Here is a 25,000-nt window from a genome sequence, read left to right on the forward strand (position 1 = left end):
TTGACTCAATCCCAAACAAAAGACTGGATTCATTGTGACATTTTGTAGCGGATCCAAAATATTTTGATACATTTCATAAAAGAGATTTTTCCCTGAAGCATATATTCTGGTTAACAGCTGGACTTCATTAAAGGGAACACTTCCAATTGCCCTTTGATTATGGAACTTTGTTTAATAAATTCATATAGAGAAGAAAAGTTATCTATAATAAGGTGCAATGCACTTCTGTTTACAAAGTGTGTATATATGTCTTTCCACAATTTAAAATAATTTGGTATTCAGCTTTTCTTTCTTTTTAAAGAGAACCTAGCAAGAATTTTTAAACAGGTGGCAGAAATCTGATTTTTTTTTTAAAAAAAAATGCTTCAGAGTAAATCCTAAGAAGAACAGATGAGAGAGGAGATAAGATAGAGGTTTCCAATCAGCAAAAGACCTTTTACGAAGCTTTGATAAGCGTGTGTGTGAATGGGTGCACATGAAGGTTAAGGAAATGGCATCACTGAAAATGTATTAATCAATAGACAAGATATAGCACAATGCACTCTTCCCAATGGCCTTGGCTCTGACCCTTTTAAAGATAATGGGAATACTGCCCACTAAGAACTAGATTAGGGCGATCAAACGCATTTCATCAGGGTTTGACTTGAACCCTGATCCCAGAGGTGAAAAGGCAGAGGTTTATCCACTACGCCATCCAGCCCCTGTCCAGATAAAATCTTGAATATGATGTATAAGGGGTAAATTAAGACGAGGGAAAGGAACTGATAGCTCAGCATCACAGTTGCCTAGGATTTGGGGGAAAGGGTGAATGGGTGGTAAAATGCAAAGGAATATTAGAACAATTAGAGTGTTGGTCTCCTTAAAATGAGAACCGTTCTGCGAGGAGATTATAGCAAATAATTTAAAGAGGAATGCAGTGCTTGAAACCAGCATTTTTTTCAGAGGAAATCTGCTTTCTGTCTATGGCACAAAGTGTTGTGGACTATAGCACAGTGGCCACCCTTATTATACAATCTTGAATCCAGGGAAAACATGCATGGATGAGTCCCTAGATTATTTTGGAACTCACATAATGCAGATAGTGGGAATGGAGGACTAAGCTACCTTACTCGGCCAATAGCTCAACAGGTCAGAGTGCTATGCTGGTAAAGGTGAGGCTGTGGGTTTGAATCTTATGAAGAGAGGGCAGATGAAGGAATGCGGGTCCTCCTTCATACAATTGCTGTAGCTCAGTGCCGTGCAACAGAAGCCATGTCTGATCACCAGCATCTCCTGGTAAGATCTAGGAACGGTCCTTGTCTGGAATGCCGAAAAGCTGCTACCAGTCAGTGTAGGCTAAGGAGGGAGGAATCCTATTCCTGCAGATGTTGCTGGGCTACAGCTCCCATCATCTCTGATGGTTGAGGCTGCTGGCAATTGGAGCCCAACAGTATCTGGAGAGCTACAGGTTCCTCACCCTAGGTGCAGATAAATACTGAGTGGTACAGATCAATGCTCTGACTTGGTATAAGGCAGTTAGCTTCCTGTGTTCCTGGAACTTCTCTCGCTGCTGGAGGAATCTCTGATAGTTTGTTGTCCCCTGTAGAATGCAAGTCTCCTTCCCCCGACTTCTGTTAATACATCCCAGGTGTATTTTATAGTACTGACTAACTCACTCATACAAGCTCATATGGAGGCACTTATCTAGCTCTGTGACATTTTGCTTTTGCTTTTATTTGAAAAAAAAAATACAAATAAATAACTAAATCCAGTGACCAAACTGTCACCCGCGTTCAGGGAATAAGCCACAGCGCAGAGCATATCTCAAGGGCCTGAACCTCCACGCAATTCGGTGGAAGCACAGGTAAAAGTAGGTGGTGTGAGTAGAGCCAGTGTGGTGTAGTGGTTAAGAGCGGTAGTCACGTAATCTGGGGAACCGGGTTCGCGTCTCCGCTCCTCCACCTGCAGCTGCTGGGTGACCTTGGGCCAGTCACACTTCTTTGAAGTCTCTCAGCCCCACTCACCTCACAGAGTGTTTGTTGTGGGGGAGGAAGGGAAAGGAGATTGTTAGCCGCTTTGAGACTCCTTAAATGGGAGTGAAAGGCGGGATATCAAATCCAAACTCCTCCTCCTCCTCCTCTTCTTCTTCTTCTTCTTCTTCTTCTTCTTCTTCTTCTTTATCATAAAGGGGAAGATTTAACTTGGGATGCTTCTGCATCTTAATTTTTGTCATAAACTCATAGAATTCGAAGGGACCCCAAGGATCATGTAGTCCAGCTGCCTGAAATACAGGAATTTTGAGACTTCTGTTTCCGCAACTTGAGATTTGATTGGTTCCCCCCTCTTTCTGTAGCTTTTGTTTTTAACACTCAATTTATCTTTAGTTTAGGAAGTAAGAACAGGCTTGGCCAGTCAGTCTGTGAGACCTACCTTAACTAGTTTGCAGTGAGGACACAAAAGCAGAGGGTTGAGAGGACATAGAAGAGGATTTGAGAAGAATGTAGATTGAACTTCTGTATCATATCACATAATTTTCTGTAGTGAGTCCATAGGATCTAAATACAGAATGGACTGTATGGGGGGGGGGGGGGGATTGAGACAAGGAGATAGGATTTTTTTCCACTGCCCTCTGCAACTCATAATGGATGCATTGGAGCTCCTTTCTAAACGCAACTTACCATGCTCAGGTTTTCCTTTAGTGATGCTAGCTGTCATTTGCTTGGGTGGTGTCACAAGGCACCAGTAGGAGTATGATGTATGGGGTGTGATGTAGAGATATAACACTGTCCGGACTTAGAATAAACCTCAGGTTGTTCCTCCCTTCCTTGGTGTTGAAGGTAATGTCTGATATACTGTGGTTATATGAGTGCATAGCAAATCCATTAGAGTAGGGGCATTGAAATACTGGCACTAGAATGTACTAGATATGTACTAGAAATAAACATTCACTAATATATTTGAATCACGCAAGAATGACAAAAAGGGAATTCTTTGGTCCACGTTCCAGTCTTTTAAATCTCTTTGACTACTTTTTGTCAGATCATCTCATGTAGTTGTGGTGTTGAGTGTGTTTTTGTTCTTCCTGAAACTTCATTTCCCTTCCGCAGCTGGGAATTCTCTGGTGGTTGCTGCAGATAGATTTGATAAATGCTGCTAATATCACCTCCTGATCTAACAATGCTCTGACTTTGGTCTGTAGGTCTTGATGAGTAATTGCTGTTGTTCTACTCCAATGACTGAATTAAGTTGCCCCCTTATAAAAGGTTCATACTTCTGTGATTTTAGCCAAGGCAGCTTATACTAGTGTCCCTATGGACAGTGATTCCGCCCCCTGCCTCCCACTTTCAGGGTAGCTGTTTTGCTTTGAGCCTAAGCAAGCAATATTTACACATCTTATTTAACTATTCAGACTGTGTTCTTTCTCCAGCTATTTGAAATGTCAGATTGTTAATTTCAAATGCAAATGTAATCATTGTGTACATTTATATTCTAGGCAAATACTCCAGTAGGCCCATAGCTTGTCCTTGGTTCATAAGAGTAGAAAGACTTTCAAGCAGCCCACTTTCCATCCCTAAGATAGTTGTAACTTGTTGGCGTGACAGCTGATGAAGGAAAGACTAGCTGGTGTGACTCCATATGACCAAGAACCATTGGGCTCTCAGCCCATGGGTCTTTAACCTTAACCAAAGAGCTTCTGTTTTGGTACACTTCTTCTTTATGGGCAACCATGTTTTCTTACCATTGCAGAGAGATTAAAATTCAACTGCTGTGTTTTTCTTTCATGGCCATGATCCAGTGAAGCTGTGTGCATGTATGACAGAGAAATCTTCAAGCAGCCAAGGGCTGTTGTTTCTTTAAGGTTTCCTTGTAGCTGCTAAAGAGACAAGCTGGTTTTTTCTGTTTAAAACTGAGAAGTGGATTGCTTCTTCAACGTGTTGTGGAAATATCTGTCTGTACATGTTTTTCTCCTGTTGTCATCATGGTCTTGAAAACCACCTGCAAGCAGTGCACAAAGGACCACTGGTAATCATGGAACATAAAAGAACAACTACAAGTCCATTGCTCCAGTGGAACCTTAGGTACTCTTTGTAGAGAAGCTCTGTATCTCCTCCTTTAGGTTTTAAAGACGACTCCCACAAGTCAATCTGTGTTTCCAAAAGCACACATGATTTGTCCCATGCAGTACATCCACCCTTCGGAGGCACTGAGGATGCTACACTAACTGCTGTTGCTGTCTGTACAGTAGTTGCAAAGTTATGCCTTGGCCCTGGGTGCAATAGGATGCACAATTCCATACACTAATGTGCCATCCCACCACATCATAGAATTAAGACCACTGACCTTGAAACCTACACTTGTAGGGCCGTATCCAATTAATCCAGCGGTTCTCAACCTGTGGGTCCCCAGATGTTGTTGGACTACAACTCCCATCATCCCTGAGCTCTGGCCTTGCTAGCTAGGGGTGATGGGAGTTGTAGTCCAACAACATCTGGGGACCCACAGGTTGAGAAAGGCTGAATTAATCTATACCAAGAGTAGACCCACTAAAACCAATGAACTTAACTTACTCATAGCTAACTCTTTATTGATTTCTGTGGATCAACTATGGATGTGCCTTAGCCTGTCACAGTCTGTAGGATTAACATGTGTTAGAACAGGGGTCAGCAAGGTTTATCTTGCCTGGGCCGGATCGGTCCCGTGGAGATCCCTCTGTGGGCTGGATCGCGTGTGCACCCATGATTTCCAGCATCTGCGCATGTGCAGACGCAATTTCTGGTGCTGCAGAAGCGAGTCTCCGCGCTGCGCTGCTCTGGTTTAGCGCAGCGCATGAGCGGGCAGCTCAGTTTGGGGGCTGCTTCTGGCCCATGGGCCTTAGGTTGCTGACCCCTGTATTAGAATGTGTGTACCCTGCTTCCTGTTTCCTGCATCACATGGGAGCTACATCACTAAGTTTGCAATGCATTTGCTTAAGTTGTCCCAGTGCCGCCGTCTCCTTATTACGCTTGAAAGAGCTGTTTCTCAAGAATGGCGTTACGAAGAGTAAACTAAACAGAACAATATATTGATTTTCACCTGCAAGCCATTTGCGATTTCTGCGAGGAAAAGATTGCACAGTCCAGGGCCAAGTGGTGTGTGATGTATGAACTCACATTCCTGTGCTCAAAATTGCTATTTGTGGTGAGATAAAGCAGCTCCCCACCCCCGTTGCAACATAGCACATAGCTGGCTTTTAAAAATGGTTTTACGGTACCTGTACATTAATAATAGCAGCCTAATGCTTTGGTTGCAAGGATTCAAGGGGTGGAACAGGAAGGCACCAGCCCTCCCATATTGCCCCCTCCCCCCCAGAAAAAGTTATTCAAAGGGATACTCTTTCTGAATGAGGAGTTACCCTATAGCCATCACAGCTGATAGCCATTGGGAGATTTGTTCTCTGCAAACTTGTCTAATCCCCTTTTGAAATCATCTAAGCCAGTGGTCGTCACCAAAACTTGTGGCAGTGAATTCCATAAATGAATTAGGCATTGTGCAAGAAAGTCTCTCTTTTCTTTTTTTCTACTGCCAATCAATTCCTCGGGGTGGCTCATTTCTCAAATCTCATGAGTGGGAGGAAAAGGTAACTTTCCCCACACTGTGCGTAAGTTTGTTTTCTTATATATAAATCTCTGTCGTGAGCGATAGAGAAAAAGATCAACCTAATTTTTAAACACATAACCTTCTAAATAATTTATAGCTCTTAGTGTTTGGAGGAGGGGACCTTCCCCCCAAAAAACTAAATGCACACTTTCCTTGAACACGGTTAGTCTTGCTTGTGAGTAGACATGCATAGGGTTGTGCTGTTAGTTGTCTTTTCCCCCCTGAGTTAAAGCACTCAAAATAATTCAGCCTTCCCTCATAAATAATATGCTTCAACACAGTGAATATAAAAAACACAAAAATACATAACACAGCAACAAACAATAAACACACATGCACACAAACAGTTTAAAAGGCTATGTTGTTGTTAGTTGTTTAGTCAATGTCCGACTCTTCGTGACGCCATGGACCAGAGCACACCAGGCACTTCTGTCTTCCACTGCCTCCCACAGTTTGGTCAAACTCAAGTTGGTAGCTTCGAGAACATAGATTGTTTAAGTAGCCAAAGACCTGAGAGAAGAGGAATGTTTTTGCCTGGCACCTAAAGATATGTAATGAAGGCACTAGCCAAACCTCCCTGGGAGGAGCATTCTGCAAGTGGGGAGCCACTGCAGAAAAGGCCCGTTCTCATGTTACCACCTCCTGGACCTCTCATGCAGTTGACCTATGAAGAAAGGCCTAGGATGATGGTTGCAGGGTCTGTGCCGGTTCATATTGGGAGAAGCGGTCCTTGAGTTCTAAAGTACAGATAACTCCTGGCTTACTGAGAACAGGCACTGTGTGGCAAGGAGGAGTACACGCAGTACTTCAAATATGGCAGCGGCATAAATTTCATACAGCCTCACGATGCTGTTCATTTTATGTTTGATCCCTTTCCTAACAATCCGAGACATGACATTTTAATTTGTCACCACCGCCGCACGCTCGGCTGGCATTTGGAGAGGGGTGTGTGGCTGAGCAGGAAGAGCTCAATGAGAGTCCTAAGAGCCAGACAGATAGACTTTGGCCTCTGGGCCTGAGCTTTCCTCTCTCTGTACTAGAAGTGCCCAAAATAATAACAGTAAGAATGCCTATCGTGTCCCTCCAGCAGCTGGCGCTTGCTTACAAAGCCCAGCATTGCAGCTGTAAGGATGTCCCCGCTCCTTAAAGAGTTGGGAGAGGCTACAGGAGGCTGCCAGCACAATTGTGTTCCTGTTATCTGTCATCTGTGTCACAACAATATCAATAGCTCCTCTGCAATACACAGCACATAACTAAGCAAGCAACCACCCACAGTACATAAAAATGTCAGAAATGTCTGCGGCTGTTACTGGGGAAAGAGCTGGGAGCTAAGTGTCTGAACCACCGTTAACCCTTATCTAGGCCCTGGCCTTTCTGTCAGATCCTGAATATTGTCATAACAAAGCAAACTGGATGTACACACTGTAGATATTTTGAATTCATCTAGGAAGACAATGCAGCTATTTAGCTCCCCCCAGCCTCTGGAATTCTCAATGAGTATTCTTTACCATTGTGTTCTATGAAGCATTGTTTGCTTATTCTGTCTTTTGCATTTTTATATTTTACAAACAGCCCTCCTTTCTCAAAATGTTCTTTTGTCTTGGCTTCTTAGATAAAAAAATTTCTCACAGAAATGCTTCAAAACTGTCAGTTTATAAACATACACTAAGCCATGTCTGTTCAGGAGTTCCAAAGAATTTAATAGGGTTTACTCCGAGGTAAGTGGCGTTAGGACTGTGGCCTAGTTTTTTTCTCCATCATAATTGTATTGAAAGGCAGTTTTGCACCATACTTCCATGAGGCTGTAAGTCCTATACCCACTTGTCTCATTGAACCCAGTGAACTTACATCTGAGTAGACACAAACAGGATTTCACTCTTCATTTCTATTAACAAGAGATGGATTGGATGTAGTAGCAAACAACTGCTAATAGATGCTATTGATTAGTCATTTTATATATGTAAACACCATGTTGGCACTTCACCAGTTCCTGAATATTATGGGACAAAATCCAGTGTCCTGTTGAAATGCACCCATTGGGCTTGTGCAGTGCTCACAAACTGTTGGACAAAAACAAGGCAGTATCTGCAGGGCTTTGTCTATCAGCTCAAGGCATTTATCTATGTATTGAGTAGCACCTGCTCATCTACTGTACTATGGTTGAATGAATCACAAATCAAAACTTTCAGAATGAGTATCGTATGCAAAGAAAGGGCTGTGAAATCAGAGGACTTGATGCAGACTTCTGACTACTGTTGGTTCTACTGCTCTGATGGGACTGCATGCTCTCTCTGTCTCCAGCACCTCTCCTCTCCCAAGAGTCTCCCTGCAGTGCCAGCCTTAACTACAGTTTTGTACTACAGTGGTACCTCAGGTTATGAACTTAATTCATTCCAGAGGTCCGTTCTTAACCCGAAACCGTTCTTAACCTGAGGTACCACTTTCGCTAATGGGGCCTCCCGCTGCCACCGCACCGCCAGCGCAAGATTTCCGTTCTCATCCTGGGGCAAAGTTCTCAATCCGAGGTACTACTTCCAGGTTAGCAGAGTTTGTAACCCGAAGTGTTGGTAACCCAAAGCGTTTGTAACCCGAGGTACCACTGTACAGCTGCACTAACATTAACCATGGTTAAAACTAATGAGGGAAACAAGGGAAACTTGTTTCAAACCTTAGTTAAGTGGAAACACTGGTTAAGTTTGTTGGGATAAAGTTGAGCCGGAGTGGGGAAGAAGAGTCCAGTCCCCACAGCTCACCCCAACTCTTATAATGGCCGGGTTTGCACATCACACTGAGTCCAAAGGTGGACATTATTTATTTCACACAATTTATATATTGCTTGATTGTAAGAAAGAAAGAAACCCTCAAAGCAGTCTACAAAAGGAATAAAACAAAAGTATCAGCTATTTAGAACATTCACATAATCATTAAAATCAGTGATGAGCTGAAAAGAGATTAAACATTCTACATATCTGAGTAGGCTTGCCTAAACAAAATTGTGCTGGAGAGTTGTAGTGGATTTACCATTGGGGCCGCTTTACGCCTCCCCAGTCATTTTGCTGCTGTGCCACCCTAAGGCATGGCATGGCTGAGCTATTTCCAGAGTAACCAAGAGCTGTAAACTAAGAACAAACCTTGGTATCGGCTTGGGGCTAGTCTGGGGAGAACTAAGCCAGGCTTCCTCAACCTCAGCCCTCCAGATGTTTTTGGCCTACAACTCCCATGATCCCTAGCTAGCAGGACCAGTGGTCAGGGATGCTGGGAATTGTAGTCACAAAACATCTGGAGGGCCGAGGTTGAGGAAGCCTGATCTAAGCCATGAACCCAGGTTCAAACAACACACGAAACCGTGTGTTGGGAGGAGTAAAGCAGTTACAATCTCCTCAGGAGCTTGAGACTCGTGTCTCTGGGCTAATCCATGAGCTGGTGCATATAAACCAGACCACTGTGTGATCATCTTCTAGAGTGATTTGTTTGTTTTTTTCCAAAGTGTACGTGGCCTTTATGGCCCCTCGGGGACTAGACAACTCTTACACTGCTTTTGGATGTAGATTGCTTGGCCTTAAAATTCTCATAATTTGCATACATTTGCAATAAGGGATTTTTTTAAAATATAAAGCATCTTAAACCATTTCTGTTTTTTTTCTCCTTGGCATGAGCTATGCAAGAAAGAAAGGAGTGGCATTTCATGCTCCTGTGGGCCCATATTCGTACACCGACAAAAATCCGCCTCCATAGGTGGTTGGTGGCGCTGCAGAGATTGTAGACAAAATGGGTGGGCCACAGGGAGGGTAGCTAATCAGTTGTGCAGGTGGTTCAGGTATCTGCTTTTCACACAGATAATTAATGTGTACAAGCAGCTGCTAATTGCACATTTCAGGAATGATTTATGACAGAGCGGAGGGGAAAGAAGAACACAATCTAATTTCATTCGGAACCTCTGCCATTCATACAATGGTATCAGCACAGCTGTGAGTTGGGACATGATTAATGAACAGGGAGTAAACACACAGGCTCTATAAGGAGAGCTATTTTTGATGGCATGCTTGTCAAAACCGAAAGTGGCATTTACAGCAATGGATCGGTAGCACTATAAGTTCATTTGCACGTCGGACTCGATGCTGGTCTTGGTTCTCGGATGAAGATTATTATTTTTTTTATGCCCATCAGGATAGCTCCTGTTTTGAAATATAGACTACTAGTATTGTTCTTTTATGAGGAGGGTGTTTGTTTTTTGGCTTCGGAGCACAATGTTAAGCTACACACTTCCTTTCTTTGTGGCAATCTGCAGGGGGAAAACTTTGTCCAGGGGGTTCATATGCTTCTTTTGGTACATTAAAGCTGGCTTAATATCTGTCTCTGGTATTGTGTCTTCACTGCTGCTGCCTAGGAACACAACTCTATAAATAATCATGTGTTGTATCAGGTGATACATAAATAATATTGTGACTGCCTCAGAATAGTCAAATGGGGCTGTTCTGCATAGCCTTGTGGTTTGGTTTTATTTTGCAGGTAAATTTTAAGATGACAGTTTGGGTTCTTGTTTTTATGTTTTTATCATAACTTCTTTTCTAGGCAGAAGAGTACAGCAGCTAATATTACCACCATATGAGCACATTTTCTTGAGTGGTTAGCATCTTAATTTGCTATATTTTAATATTCTGAACAGCTAATTAGTTTTACCTCCGAAAAAGTAAAACTACTGCTTCTTTAACAATTCTGAGCTGATCTTTGAAAGGAGCTAATTCCCACATGGTGGGCCCCTAATATAAAAGCAAAGTTGAACACTTTCTGAGCATTCATAAGAAATTCATATTGTGTGTTTTTAATGCTCATTGCTGTTTCTTTTTCTCAGAATAATAATAATAATAATAATAATAATAATAATAATAATAATAATAATAATAATAATAATGGACCTGTTCACAATACTTTTAATTCAGCATCATGTTTTCCTTTCTTCATTTATTTTGTTTTGAAATTTACATTTTTCATGACAATTCCCCAAATCAGTGTACAATAAAATATTAAAATTACAAAACAGCATCATAAAGCAAAACATTAACAATAGCTTGAAACCTATCACGGTGTAAGTATTGCAGCTTAAAATGTACTCAACAATTACCTTTTTTGAAGAAAACAAGGGTTTATTTGTTTATTTGTTTTAATTCTGGTTTCTTTTTTCCCCCATTAGCTTTTGGAATTTGACAAAGAGCTGTCAGTCTTTAAAGACAAATTATATGAACTGGACATTTCGTTTCCTCCCAGGTAAGATATGTATGCAAGTGGTTTATTTAATTAACATCCTAACTCTAAGCACACTTTGGAAATCTGGTGAGAACTAGAATGCCATTCATTGTAAAGTTAGTGTTGTTGGGAACGTAAAAGAAACTGTATCCAGTCCTGCAGTTTCAGTTTTCTCTGGATTAAGGCCAGAATGTTTTATATGGATACTGTTAATCATCTAAAAGTCTTATAGTTCTCCTTTCTTTAAATTTGCTTACCAGCATGGATTTTCTCATGTTTATGTTCAACTGTTATAGAACTACAAGCATGTGATTTCCCCCTGAAATAAAGGTTTCTACTATGATACCTGCCTAAAGGGGGCAAAAATAACCTATATTTCACCAATCTTGAAGCGTGAACTGTGGAACTCTTGCAATGAAGTGAAAATGTTTGGTGTAATTACTCTTGCCTAATGAGAATTCAGAGCCAATTGCACATTAATAGAGGATTTAATGTTAGGATTATAATTTTACTTCAGTTTAATTTAATTTGTAATAGACTGGTAGTTCTTTAAGATTATAAAAGTAACAATGTACCCTTAAACACCTTGTGTTGAATAGATCCCTGCCTATCAACATCCCCCCCTCCTTCCAAATTTGTCCTAACTTCCAAATAGAAGAGATGTTATCTGTAACTTGTTTTTGGAGAACAGTTAACTCAATTTCCGTATAATAGATATTTTGCAAGAGAACTTAAGCAATCCATTACAGTGGTGCCTCGCAAGACGAAATTAATTCGTTCCGCAAGTTTTTTCTTCTTGCGAGTTTTTCGTCTTGCGATGCACGGTTTCCCATAGGAATGCATTGAAAATCAATTAATGCGTTCCTATGGAAACCGACTTCAGACCAGGTCCGGGGACAATCTGTCCCCCGACCTCTTCTGAAGGCTGGGGGGGGCGAAAGTCTTTGCTCCCCCCCCCACGGCAGCATTTTAAAATCGCCCCGGACAGCGGAGGACTTCTCCGCTGTCCGGGGCGATTTAAAAGCCCCTGGGAAGGCAGGCAGGGGGGGGAAAGACTTTTGCCCCCCGCCCGCCTTCAGAAGAGGTCCTGGACCTCTTCTGAAGGCTGGCGGGGGGCGAAAATCTTTGTCCCCCCCCCCCCTGCCTGCCTGCCTGCCTTTAAAAGCCCTCTCCCGGGCTTTTTTCTCACTTAAAAGCCTTTAAAAGCCGCTCTCCCGGGAGGGCTTTTAAAGGCAGGCAGGCAGGGGGGACAAAGACTTTTGCCCCCCGCCAGCCTTCAGAAGAGGTCCAGGACCTCTTCTGAAGGCTGGCGGGGGGCGAAAATCTTTGTCCCCCCCCCCTGCCTGCCTGCCTGCCTTTAAAAGCCCTCTCCCGGGCTTTTTTCTCACTTAAAAGCCTTTAAAAGCCGCTCTCCCGGGAGGGCTTTTAAAGGCAGGCAGGCAGGGGGGACCTGGAGGTCCTGGACCTCTTCTGAAGGCTGGCGGGGGGCAAAAGTCTTTGTCCCCCCTGTCTGCCTTCCCAGGGGCTTTTAAATCACCCCGGACAGCGGAGAAGTCCTCCGCTGTCCGGGGCGAATTTAAAATGCTGCCGTCCCGGGGGAGCAAAGACTTTCGCCCCCCTGGGAAGGAAGGCAGGGGGGACAAAGACTTTTGCCCCCCGCCCACCTTCAGAAGAGGTCCTGGACCTCTTCTGAAGGCGGGCGGGGGGCGAAAGTCTTTGCTCCCCCCCCCCCGCCTGCCTTCAAAAGCCGTCGGGGAGAGCTGAGCGTTCTCCACTCTCCCGGAAAGGCAGGCAGGCGGGAGCAAAGTCTTTCGCCCCCCGCCCGCCTTCAGAAGAGGTCCAGGACCTCTTCTGAAGGCGGGCGGGGGGCGAAAGTCTTTGCTCCCCCCCGCCTGCCTTCAAAAGCCGTCGGGGAGAGCGGAGCGTTCTCCGCTCTCCCGGGAAGGCAGGCAGGTGGGAGCAAAGTCTTTCGCCCCCCGCCCGCCTTCAGAAGAGGTCCAGGACCTCTTCTGAAGGCAGGCGAGGGGCGAAAGACTTTGCTCCCCCGGGACGGCAGCGTTTTAAAATCGCCCCGGACAGCGGAGAAGTCCCCCGCTGTCCCGGGGTTTTTTAAAAACCTCTCCGCCCCCCTGCCAGGCTTTGGAAGCCTGGCGGCGGGAGGAGGTCCGAGGACAGTGGGGAAGACGCGCTTCCCCGCTGTCCCGGAGATTTCCCTATGGGCTGTCGTCTTGCGAAGCAAGCCCATAGGGAAATTCGTTTTGCGAAGCGCCTCCAAAATGGAAAACCCTTTCGTCTAGCGGGTTTTCCGTCTTGCGAGGCGTTCGTCTTGCGGGGTACCACTGTATTTGTATGAATGACAGGCTTATATTTTTAAGTGTTTTCTGTTATGCGGTTGTTGTTTTTAAAAAATGATGTTCATTGTGGAGTAGTCAAAAACATGGGATGCATGTGCTAGTGCACACAAGAAACCATCTCTAAAGGCGTTAAGAGTGGTTATAATCATTAGTCAGCTAAGGGAACCAACAAAAAGAAAGTTAACGAATTATGCTGATGAATTGTTATTAATAGCTCAAAGCATTTTAGCCCAAATTTCTTATATCAGGGCCTTTGTCTAAGAGATAGAAGATGTATGCCAAATAGCATTAGCTCTCATTGTATATTTAGGTGTATACTATCTACATAAAAGAGGACTTTGCTTTTCCTAAAGAACAGGTTTGTTATTTCTTAAGTTAGCATGGCCTAACTTTCAGTAGTGAAAATGTGCATCTTAATAAATTTCACAAGGCTGCTTTCCATTTTGATAAGTATTCATATACCCTCAGAGAAGTAGATTTAATACATGAGGGACAGCTTTAGGGGTATGAAACCCTTATACTTTTCACACTCATGATATGAGAAAGGCCTCTTCACTGGGCATCTGCCCTCCACACACTGGAACTCCTGCCAGCCTCTCTCACCCAAAGCATAAACTTGTAGATGCACTCCCTGCTTCACATATGTCAAGGCTCTGATTCTTCTGCTCCTTCCCAGACCCCTGGTCCTTGTGATTTCCCCACCTCCACTTGCCCTGTATTAGTACCAAGCTAGGATTCTTGCTGCTCTGCATGCCTTCAAGCCTCTATTCTTCCCCTATGTTAGGGGCCCATTGCTCAGTCCCTACTATACTGATTCCCAACACACACACACCACTGCCAGGATTGGAGGCAGTAATGCTTCTGAATGCAGTTGCTGGAAACCTGGGGGGGGGGGGGACAGTGGTCTTGTGCTTGAGTCTCACTGGTGGGTTACCCACAGGCATCTGATTGGCCACTGTGAGAGCAGGATGATGGACTAGATGAGTCACTGGCCTGATCCAGCAGGCTCTTCCTATGTCCTTCCTTAGTTCTCATCATCTGCTTGTGATGCAAAAAGCACCCATAGAAATATCATTAAGAATAATGAAGAAATGAAGTTGGAAGAAAGCAGGTACATGTTTTATCTCAAGAGACAAAAACAGATACCTGCTGTTTAGAAATACCGACTGAGGGATTTGCGCCTTATTTTGTTTGTTTAAAGCTTCCCAATAGGAGAAGCTAAAAAAAGGTAAAGGACCCCTGGACAGTGAAGCCCAGTCAGATTTGACTGTGGGGTGTGGGATTCATCTCGCTTCAGGCCAAGGAAGCTGGCATTTGTCTGCAGACAGCTTTCCGGGTCATGTGGCCAGCATGACAAAACTGTTTCTGGTGCAATGGGACGTGGTGACAAGTGCCACAGAAACACCATTTACTTTCCCGCCAAAGTGGTATCTATTTATCTACTCGTACTGGTATGCTTTTGAACTGCTAGGTTGGCAGAAGCTGGGACAGAGCAACAGGAGCTCACCCCGTTGCACAGATTCGAACTGCCGACCTTCCAATCGGCAAGCCCAAGAGGCTCAGTGCTTTAGACCACAGCGCCACCCGCTCCCTTGCAAATAGGAGAAGACTTGCTCATCAGATGCAAACTCCACTCCAGAGTTTGGGGGAGTTGGGAGGAAAAGTTGCATTAATCTTTTTTCTAAACAACAAGAAATAAAAGCAGAAACATAGAAATGGTAAATAGGTGGGAGGGTATGGGATGGTGTTTTGATGAGGACCACATTGAATGGACACTGCAAAAAGCTTGGGTGCATAGTTCAGAATAATCCGTCATGTAGAAGCATCTTTGTCACCATAAGCTTTTTTGGAATTGAAGGCAAGAGTGTGCAGAGTTTGTTCACATTATGGGGTGAGAGGGCTCTGTCCAAACTATATTACAAGGAATAAATCATGAACAAGGGACAGTCCATAAAACAGTGATTACGTAACAAAGTGTAGCGAGAGAATCAAGTGCGCCAAGTACATTTTGGGATGCAAAGGAAGGCAAGTGCCCTGTAAGTTCACGGAGGAGCCACCATGTTCTAAGGCAGGGGTCAGCAACCTTTTTCAGCCGTGGGCCGGTTCACCGTCCCTCAGACCATGTGGTGGGCCGGACTATATTTTTTGAGGGGAAATGAACGAATTCCTATGCCCCACAAATAACCCAGAGATGCATTTTAAATAAAAGCACACATTCTACTCATGTAAAAACACCAGGCAGGCCCCACAAATAACCCAGAGATGCATTTTAAATAAAAGGACATATTCTAATGTAAAAACAAACTGATTCCCGGACCGTCCGCAGGCTAGATTGAGAAGGCGATTGGGCCGCATCTGACCCCTGAGCCTTAGGTTGCCTACCCCTGTTCTAAGGGCTTTCCTTTACCGGGCAGAAGAAAGAAATGCGACTGAAATGCATTTCTTAAGTAAGGTAAATGTGCACAATGGATTAAGACTGCAGTTGTCCTGAGACGTCGCCTTGCTGATGTCTCAGAGTGCCAGACTGAGATGGACAAGGAGGGGGAACTGGAGGATGGCATGAGATGGGTTAAGTCAGGGGAACAGAGGCTGAAAGAGGTCAGTAATTCCCTCCCCCAAGAGACAGCTGCTCTGGATGAGGAAGCTCTCGTCCTTCCTCTCAGATAAGAGCCTCTGTTGTGGTGGTCTGAGCAGGAATCGCGACAGCAATCTTAACCCCACTTACCTGGAAATACGACCCATCGAATTCAATGGGCTTCAAAGCAATGAGTATTTTGGTTCCTTGTCAGACTACATCCTTTTGCCAGCTAAGTAAATGAAATACTAAACTGAAAAGAGAATGCGTCAGTGACTGAGTTGCTTCTTAACACATTGTAATCGCCTCCGTTGGCCATTAAAGATGGATAAAGTATGGTTTCAGCAGCAAACGGATTTGCCTTACTAAGTATGGAAGGGGCATTGTTTATTTGAAACATTTGTAAGACACTTCTAAATATGCTCAAAGCAGCTGACAAAATGATCGCAGGTACATAAACCAACAGAGCGAAAGAGGTGAGTGCTTTGAGAATTCTCAGCCACCCCATCCAGAAATGGTAGCGCTCTTAAATTTCTTTGCGGCGGAAAATGTACCCTGAAGAAAGTTGCATTCTCCCTGACTTGCGTTTTGGTTTCAAGAATGCGATACAAGCTGTAAATTCATATCACTTACCCTCAAGAAGTCATCCGTCAGGGCAGGCGTGACAGCTTTGAACACTGCACACCCTCGTGATGAATTTGGCTTTCCCGTGTTAGTGGTGCTCCTGGAGCCAGAGAGCCATGACACTGCTGTGATGAAGTGCCAGTGGTCTGACAAGAAGAGTCAAGATGACTTGTTTAGGTACAGGAGGCAGTAAATACGCTGGGACCTGAATAAAAAAAGACGATGGCGCGCCTAGACTTTTGGCAAGCAATGGGAGAGGGAAGGAGAGTAGTGTTTTGAGAGGGTTTGGGGTGTTTCCCCCTCCCCCAAAACTAATTCATAAAAAACCAACTCGCAATCTTTTGAGGTTATCCGTTCATTTTCTTGGTATGGGAGCTGCTGTTTAGCATTCAAGTTTTATACTTTGTTTAAGGCAATTTAAAGAAGATATTTTTACTATAATCCTTCAAATGCAATAAGCACAATCGAAGCACTTTTAAAACCTGCTGGTTTTGATAGCATGCTTAGCTTTTCCCCAGCAAAGTCAACAGGGATTTGAGGCTACAGTCCTCTAGACACTTCGCTCAAAGTAAGTCCCGTTGAGCACAATAGGGCTTACTTTTGAGTAGACATGTATACAATTGCAATGAAAATTTGGCTCAATTGCTGCATATGCAATATTTCAAGGTTTAAAATATGCTGGACTATATATTGTTAGAACTTAACTTCCCCAGGGGCACTTTGAAGGCCAAAAGGTGGTGTGCAAATTATTTTGTATAAGATATGTATATTATTTTCCAAAACTAGCAGAATGACCAACACCACAAAAATCAGGGCAGAGAGGGAGTCTGTGTTTTTCAGGTACTAATATAGGAGCTCAGAGCAATGGTAGAGTTCATCTGTTTTCCTATTGCTGCTTAGAATCTTCACTATGCTTACAAGAAAAAATTCTGTACTCTTGCTCTGATTTTGAAACAGCTGCCACCCCGTGTAAATCCCCCGAAAACAGTGTCCATAACTACAGTATATATGTTGTGCTTCCCAGTAGTAATATTATTACATATTTGTACTGGTTTGTTTCTACTGTGAATCCTAAAGTGATGCTTTTGTTATACCGTGCTTTCTTTCTTGTTCTGTTGAGTGCTGAAATAGTTACTGACATCTTTAACCCTTCTTAGCAATGAAAAAACTTTAGTCGAGAATCATTATCTAACAGGGAGCAGAAATGAAGTATGTTTCTAGAAGCCTGTTCTTATGGAACATTGCATTTGAATACTAGGATTTGTTTGGGGCTGGGGTGGAATTGCAGGTCCCTAGGCCTGCATGTAAGAAATACATTTTTTAAAGTTTTCTTCTGTTTCTAGCTCTCAGGAGGAAAAAGGGGTTGTATTATTATCATTATCATTCCTGGAGAATTTAAAAGTGAAGCACATTATAAACTGTATTGTAATCAATGACCATCAAAAGCTCTTAACTTTGGGCTCTATCTATTCTTACTGCTGTGGTCCAAATTCCGAAGATGTTGTACAAAGTGCTCACTCTTTTTAGGTTTGGAAGACGTAATTTGAAAAAAGTTACAGCTTCATTGTGGGGGGGGGGGGAAACCACAACAAAAAGTCAGTTCTTGTCTTTTAATTTTTAGTTATCATTGAAACAATGCTTTTTAGGCTAACCACAATGTTCAACTTTTTCGCTTTTTTTTACTTTCTAACAGTAATTTGGAAATTATATGTAATTTGTAGCTGTCTCATCAACAGTTCTTGAGGCAAAACTTCATGGTCATTAATACACAATCAAGTAATTAAATTAACACATGAAGTAAGCCCTGTGCTAGTGGCCGTTAACTTTTGCATCAGGAAAACCATCAAAATTGTATCTGAACTTTCCAGCATGTTGCTGTTTGATTGCAAGAGGATATACTATTGGTTGGAGACTCTGCAACTGCTTGGTGCTATGTGGATCAAGATTAGCATCTACCTAAGGATTCTTCGGGACGCGGGTGGCGCTGTGGGTAAAACCTCAGCGCCTAGGACTTGCCGATCGCATGGTCGGCGGTTCAAATCCCCGCGGCAGGGTGTGCTCCCGTTGCTCGGTCCCAGCGCCTGCCAACCTAGCAGTTTGAAAGCACCCCCGGGTGCAAGGAGATAAATAGGGACCGCTTACCTAGCAGGAAGGTAAACGGCGTTTCCGTGTGCTGCGCTGGCTCGCCAGAGCAGCTTCGTCATGCTGGCCACGTGACCCGGAAGTGTCTGCGGACAGCGCTGGCCTATAGAGTGAGATGAGCGCACAACCCTAGAGTCTGTCAAGACTGGCCCGTACGGGCAGGGGTACCTTTACCTTTAAGGATTCTTCACATCCAGCCCAGATGTTATTCTGCTCCTGGATCATTTGAACCTTGGTTTTCACTCCCAAAATTGGAGCACAAGTTGAGAAATGTTTCTCAAATGAAATTGCATCTTTCTTAAAGGTTGCCAATGCACTTAAATAAGATATAGAAGGAAAGAGAAAGCCATCATTGTTAAGGCATATGTATGTTCTAATCAATTGTGTTATATTTAATTTGATTTATGTACATTCAAAATTGAAGTTCAGGATCACTTGTGGAAATCCCCTCATTTGAGGACGCAACAAGAGGGTTTACAACCCCCAAAGCGCTAGCCTTTCCGCTCATGTCGTACATGAATTTGCCATCTTTCTGGCAAGTCCTTTCACAGTTACCCATTATTTTGAGACTTTGCTGGGATATCTAGACTCTGCTTCTTCATTTTTTGTTCAATTTTTTTAATTGAAACTTTTCAACATACAATAAGAGCACACAAAAGAAAGACAGCAGAGAGGAAAAGTGGAAGAAAGCCTCCATCGGAGGTGGGTCTTAACCCTTGTGCCACACAAAAGTTGGAGGACCCTCCCAGCTCTCACCTGGTAGATTCTACTTCTTCATAAAGAAATGAGAGACTACATAGCAAGGCAAACAGAACTGAACAGACCTCCTAGTGCTGCACCTGCTCTCAAGGACAATGGTTTTAAATGGTTTCTGCAGAGAGGACTCCTGGTCACATTCTCAGACAGAATTGAGTTGAGAAGGACACACAGGAGATGTCTATCGGGCATTTATTGATTAACCCACATGAACCGAGAGTGAAGCTTAGCATGCCCCCAGTATTCTCCCATGGCCATATTTTCACTGTTATCTTAACGGTGAAAAGATGTGATGTTAATTACTGAATGTTGTCTACTGGAGCCATGTGTATGTTTCTGACCTTCAAGAGGTACTTAACCACCTGTGTGGATGATATTTTCTCTTTTTCAATGGCCTGCTTCACACATAACACTAACTATGCTATGGTTTGCTTAGCTCATGATTTTATTAACAAAGCAAATGTTAACCGCGATTGGTCCCACAGACAATCAGACAAGGTTTTTCCAAGGTTTGGCATGTTTTCTAGTTATGACTTTATAGCTTGGTAAACGTCTTGGTTGGGGTGGGCAACCATGGTTAAGGGTGAGTTCTGGGTTCGCACGTAACACTATAATCCATTGTTAAAGGAAAGCAAGTTTCATAAACCAATGGCAGACCATGGTTTAAGATCGTGGTTTGTTGACAGTAAACAAACTATAGTTAACCTGCTGGGCAGTTAATAAAGCGTGGCTTAGCAGTCTATGCAAACCAAGCCACTAAGAGTTGGCATTAACTGACAGAGAAGATGGATGTGTTTATTAGCCAAGTCCTGTCTCCGCCCCAATTGAATGCCTGCCGGCACAAGGACCAGCACAGCCCACTTCTGATTTATTGGTGAGCACTGACACCTGAAAAGTCATCCCTCTGGTGGACCTCAGGGTTGGGGTTGCGGGGGGGGGGGTAGTCTTTTATATAGCAAATGGTGAGGCCCGTTCATTTTAAACACACTCTTGTTTTCTGCTGTACTAGCGGCGAGAAACTGACTCTAATTCTTTTGAGCGCTGTAGGTTCTGTCAGTCACCTGACACCCTGACATTAAACAAACAGCAAGCTCTGGGTAGGCTGAAAATAGGTCTTTGGTAGACTGTAATCACTATGGAAAGGTGGTAGGTGTGAAAAACGAAATAAGGACATTGTGGTTCGCCATGATACAGGTGGGCAATTGTTAACTTTATCACCTCTCTCTATTAATTATTATAATTATTCTTGTAGCTGTTGTATGGCAGAGATAGGAGCTGACTTGCCAGGGGTTCACACCCAGCTACAAGGTTTGCCTTCAGATAAGTGTGCATGCACAGTAATCTCGTGTATTAATCATTCTCTTAAAAGTGACCTGTTCTTGTTTGTCATTGCATTAGGCTGTCATGTAATTTACTGGTTGGACATATGTTCGTGTCTTAGATATCTTCTCTTCTCTTTGTGAATTCCACATAAACCCCTTCCTTCAGCAGATACCCCCACCCCCCTCACCCCCACCCAACGCTGACAATTTCTTTGCTTTGACACATCTAAGCAAGAATGACAGGTCAAATCTCATTCATAGCTGTGGCATTTTCGGTCTGGATTTCTTTCTAGCTTCCTAGCAGAAGTATATTCCGTGGACCTATTCTGTAGAGAGAACTGGCTTATTTTCCTATTGTCCCCTCCTTCCAAACAATTTGGACTTTATTCCGTCACATTTCTTCTTTTCTCGGCACTGCACTGAGCAGCGTAAAGCAAGGTCATTCTGAAATACGGCAATGTCCTTTCTTTCCTGATTGGGGTGGGGGGGAGACGGACAGACACATTTGCCTTTCTCAGTAGCATTGTTCAGGCATTCATCATGCAGAAGCACTCTTAACTGCACCCCCAAGGAAAATCAGGGTTCCAAAATGCACAGAGGCCTCCACAAGTACAGGATGCTTCCTTGCTGTAGACAAGTCATCCTTGAAGATGCAAAGACCAATGGGGAATAAAGGGCAGATGTAGAGCACTCATGCACTCTCTCCTTGCCTGTTTATTTAAGGACCATTATGAGTGTCTGAATAGGGCTGTCGTAACCTGGGTGCTGTATTTAGTCTCTGCGTGTTACTAGTAATAGCATGAGGTTATTAAACAACTGCTGTTTTATTTTCTTCTCCTTGGTTTCTCTGTGTGGAAACTTCCCCTGTCAGCACTGTCAGAGTCCAGGTTTTGCAAGAACTCTCTCACTGTAGGAGGAAATCTTACAATAACTCCAGATGCAATGTTGGAGAGGTTTTAAAAAAATGGCTATGATGAACAGCCAAGGAATGGTTAAGTTGACTTGTTGTTGTTGTTGTTGTTGTTGTTGTTGTTGTTGTTGTTGTTGTTGTTTAGTCGTTTAGTCGTGTCCGACTCTTTGTGACCCCATGGACCAGAGCACGCCAGGCACTCCTGTCTTCCACTTTGATCAGACTCATGCTGGTAGCTTTGAGAACACTGTCCAACCATCTCATCCTCTGTCGTCCCCTTCTCCTTGTGCCCTCCATCTTTCCCAACACCAGGGTCTTTTCCAGGGAGTCTTCTCTTCTCATGAGGTGGCCAAAGTATTGGAGCCTCAGCTTCACAATCTGTCCTTCCAGTGAGCACTCAGGGCTGACTTGTAGAGTGGCTCTATCCATTTCTTCCACAATATTAGATTAGTAAAGTGCTTATTTCTAGCATAAAAGGGTTAGGTAAAGGTAAAGGTACCCCTGCCCGTACGGGCCAGTCTTGACAGACTCTAGGGTTGTGCGCCCATCTCACTTAAGAGGCTGGGGGCCAGCGCTGTCCGGAGACACTTCCGGGTCACGTGGCCAGCGTGACAAACTGCATCTGGCGAGCCAGCGCAGCACACGGAAACGCCGTTTACCTTCCCGCTAGTAAGCGGTCCCTATTTATCTACTTGCACCCGGGGGTGCTTTCGAACTGCTAGGTTGGCAGGCGCTGGGACCGAGCAACGGGAGCGCACCCCGCTGCGGGGATTCGAACCGCCGATCGGCAAGCCCTAGGCGCTGAGGCTTTTACCCACAGCGCCACCCGCATCCCATAAAAGGGTTAAGTAAACCTAATTTTCTGTGTTGGTACACTTAGAACAGGACTGGAGAATCTGTGGCACTTTGGATGCTGTGGACTACAACTCCCATCATCCACAGCCAGCGTAGCCAGTGGTCAGAGATGATGGGAGTTGTAGGCCAGCAACGTTTGTGGACCCACAGTTGAAGATATTGCCATACTAATTTCAGCTATTCCTGCCTAAGCAGGCTAAATATACTATAGTTGGTATTTATTGTTCCAACCTTTATGGCCATTACAACTAACTAAACATGCCCTAAGAGGATCCAGGAAAGGCATTATTGACATCAACATTCATTGAGGTTGACACCGTCACCCAGGCAATTCATGAGTGTGTGGTGTGGATATGAGCAGATTTTATGTACCAAGAAGAGGATAAGGACCCACCATCTTGCAGCAAAAAGGAAGTTCTTCGTCATCTTTTCCCTAAATGGAAACATTCCATTGCATCCATATTACTAGAAATAGCTAATGCAGCAAGAGGCAATTGTGCAGGCTCAATGCAACATAACAAATGGTCTATACAGGCCTATAAAAACTACAACTGTAATTGGAATAATTCTACCTTGTTTTGTTTTTTTGTATGTAACCCTATGTGAAACAATGATTCGGGACCTATTTATCCTCCTTACCCTTTGCTGCCAAATTGCCTGGCTGACACACACATACACACCTCTTTTATTGTGACCTTTGACTCTGATTGTTAGCTTGGTCACCATGGTGGTGTTCTACTATTTGCAAGCGGCAGCTGTTTAACTCATTGTACTTTAACTCTTATGTTTGCGAGCCTTGTTTGCCCTCCTGATTTTGCTCAAATGAAATACACATCGTGGCCAGTTAGCTAACAGGGGATCAGAAATATTAGCATTTTGGTCAGTGCAGATTGGTCAATTTAATTCCAACAGAAGTGTATCTTACAGCTTGACCTGATGCAAAGGATGAACACATGATGAAGGCTCATTAATTATAGCCATTGCCTAAGAGAGATGTTTCAAATGAACTAAGCTGATTGCATCAACAGACTGTTTTGCTTTGGGGGTTTTTTGTACTTGAGGCTCTGCAGATATAGTAATATTAATTAGTACTTTAATCGGTGGGAAATATTTACTGGGTGTCTAGCTATGGACAGCTAGCTATGCTTATTCTTAAAGGGCTTTTTTCCACATTTGCCGCACAATCCTATCAAATGAAGTATTAGCAAGCATCCTGGTTACCTTAAGACAAAACCAGGACCTCGCTTATGAAGAATGCATAGCATGTATACCCTGCAGCTGTCCATGGCAATCCATGATCCTAGGAAGATTAGAAGGTGACAGTATTACAGAATCCCTTTAGAATCTGCACACAAAAGTCTTCCCTGAAATCTAAAAATACATCGGTTTGGGGGCAAGGGGGTTGCACTAAACTAAAATAGATTATGACTTGGTTGCAGGCCAAGTTAGAAACCTATCGTTTCCTTCTGAAAGTAAGTTATCCACATGTAACTGGCCACAGGATTGTTGACAATAGGTGAAAGTCACCTTCCACTGAACTCAATAGCAAACCATCCCGTGATTTAAATGGAGGTACATTTCAGTCTTGGCCAAACTCCAAAGGTCTCTGATGTGCACAGAGTCCAAAAAGATTTGAAAAAATTGCAGAGAATGTGGCATCTCCTTTGAATCAGGGTGAATATCTCATTATTCTTTTTTTCCAGCTCCTCCAAATGTTTTGGAGTTAAGTTAGCAATTTGGACTTCATTCATTTAATGCAATTCAAGCACAGCAGACATTTTCTTATAGTCACAGAATCCTGGGTGCATGATGTGTGTCCATTATACCAGGCATTACATCAGATGTTGACCCTGCAAAAGTACTTCAAAATGAAATCAGAATTCTTTTGGTACATCAAGTAAATAAAGCTTAAAATGTATCATCCGGTTTGATATACACCATTGGGATATACTCCTGTATCTTCAAATTCCAAGCTATATAAATCTCCAGTAGTTTTTGTGGGATATATCATTCACTGAAGCAGTCAAGTACAACATTTCCTGTTTCCTAGAGTGGACACACAGGGGAATGTTGCTCCAGACAGGGAGGACTTCCTGTCATACCTGTTCTGGAGCATCCTCCCCATGTATGTAACCAGGTAGAGGGGCATGACCCTAGCAGACCCTATAAAAGGGCTAGTCATGCAGCCATCTTCCTCTTTTTGCTGTTTTGGGGTTCTTTCGTTGCTCTTTTGCCATCTTCCTCTCTGAAGAGCAGTGGAATGCTGAAGTTCAAAATTGGCATTTGACAGCACAATATGGACCTTCAAAGGGTCTGCAGTTTTTGTGCAAGACAACAATAAAGCCCAAGTCATTTGACTTTTCTCAGAAACTACCCTTATGGGAGTTGCCAAGTTGTGAAATGAACATTTTGGTTAGTAAACGATTTTCTTTAATTGTGTGCCTTGTTTGTCCAGGTACCAAATGCTAGCATTCAGATATTTGCCTAGATTTGTTACAAACCTGGGCTCTTCCAGAATTCTTATTGCTTTGAACCTCTTGGAAGCGGAACCAGGTCATCTCATCACAGTAAACCATGGTTTGCCATGAATGCAGAGATCTCT

General features: G+C 43.5%; 1 protein-coding gene across 5 annotated transcripts in view; it reads left to right on the forward strand.

The window, feature by feature from the left end:
* INPP5A (inositol polyphosphate-5-phosphatase A) overlaps positions 1-25,000 on the forward strand; it is a 243,600-nt gene that overhangs the window by 203,952 nt on the left and 14,648 nt on the right. For all 5 annotated transcript variants that reach the window (XM_028729864.2, XM_077930404.1, XM_028729867.2 and 2 more), the window contains one exon: positions 10,808-10,881. In XM_028729864.2, coding sequence (XP_028585697.1) covers positions 10,808-10,881 — 74 coding nt within the window. The remainder of the gene's footprint in view (positions 1-10,807; positions 10,882-25,000) is intronic.

The sequence above is a fragment of the Podarcis muralis genome, chromosome 6, assembly GCF_964188315.1.
Source record: "Podarcis muralis chromosome 6, rPodMur119.hap1.1, whole genome shotgun sequence".
Taxonomy (NCBI): Eukaryota; Metazoa; Chordata; class Lepidosauria; order Squamata; family Lacertidae; genus Podarcis; species Podarcis muralis.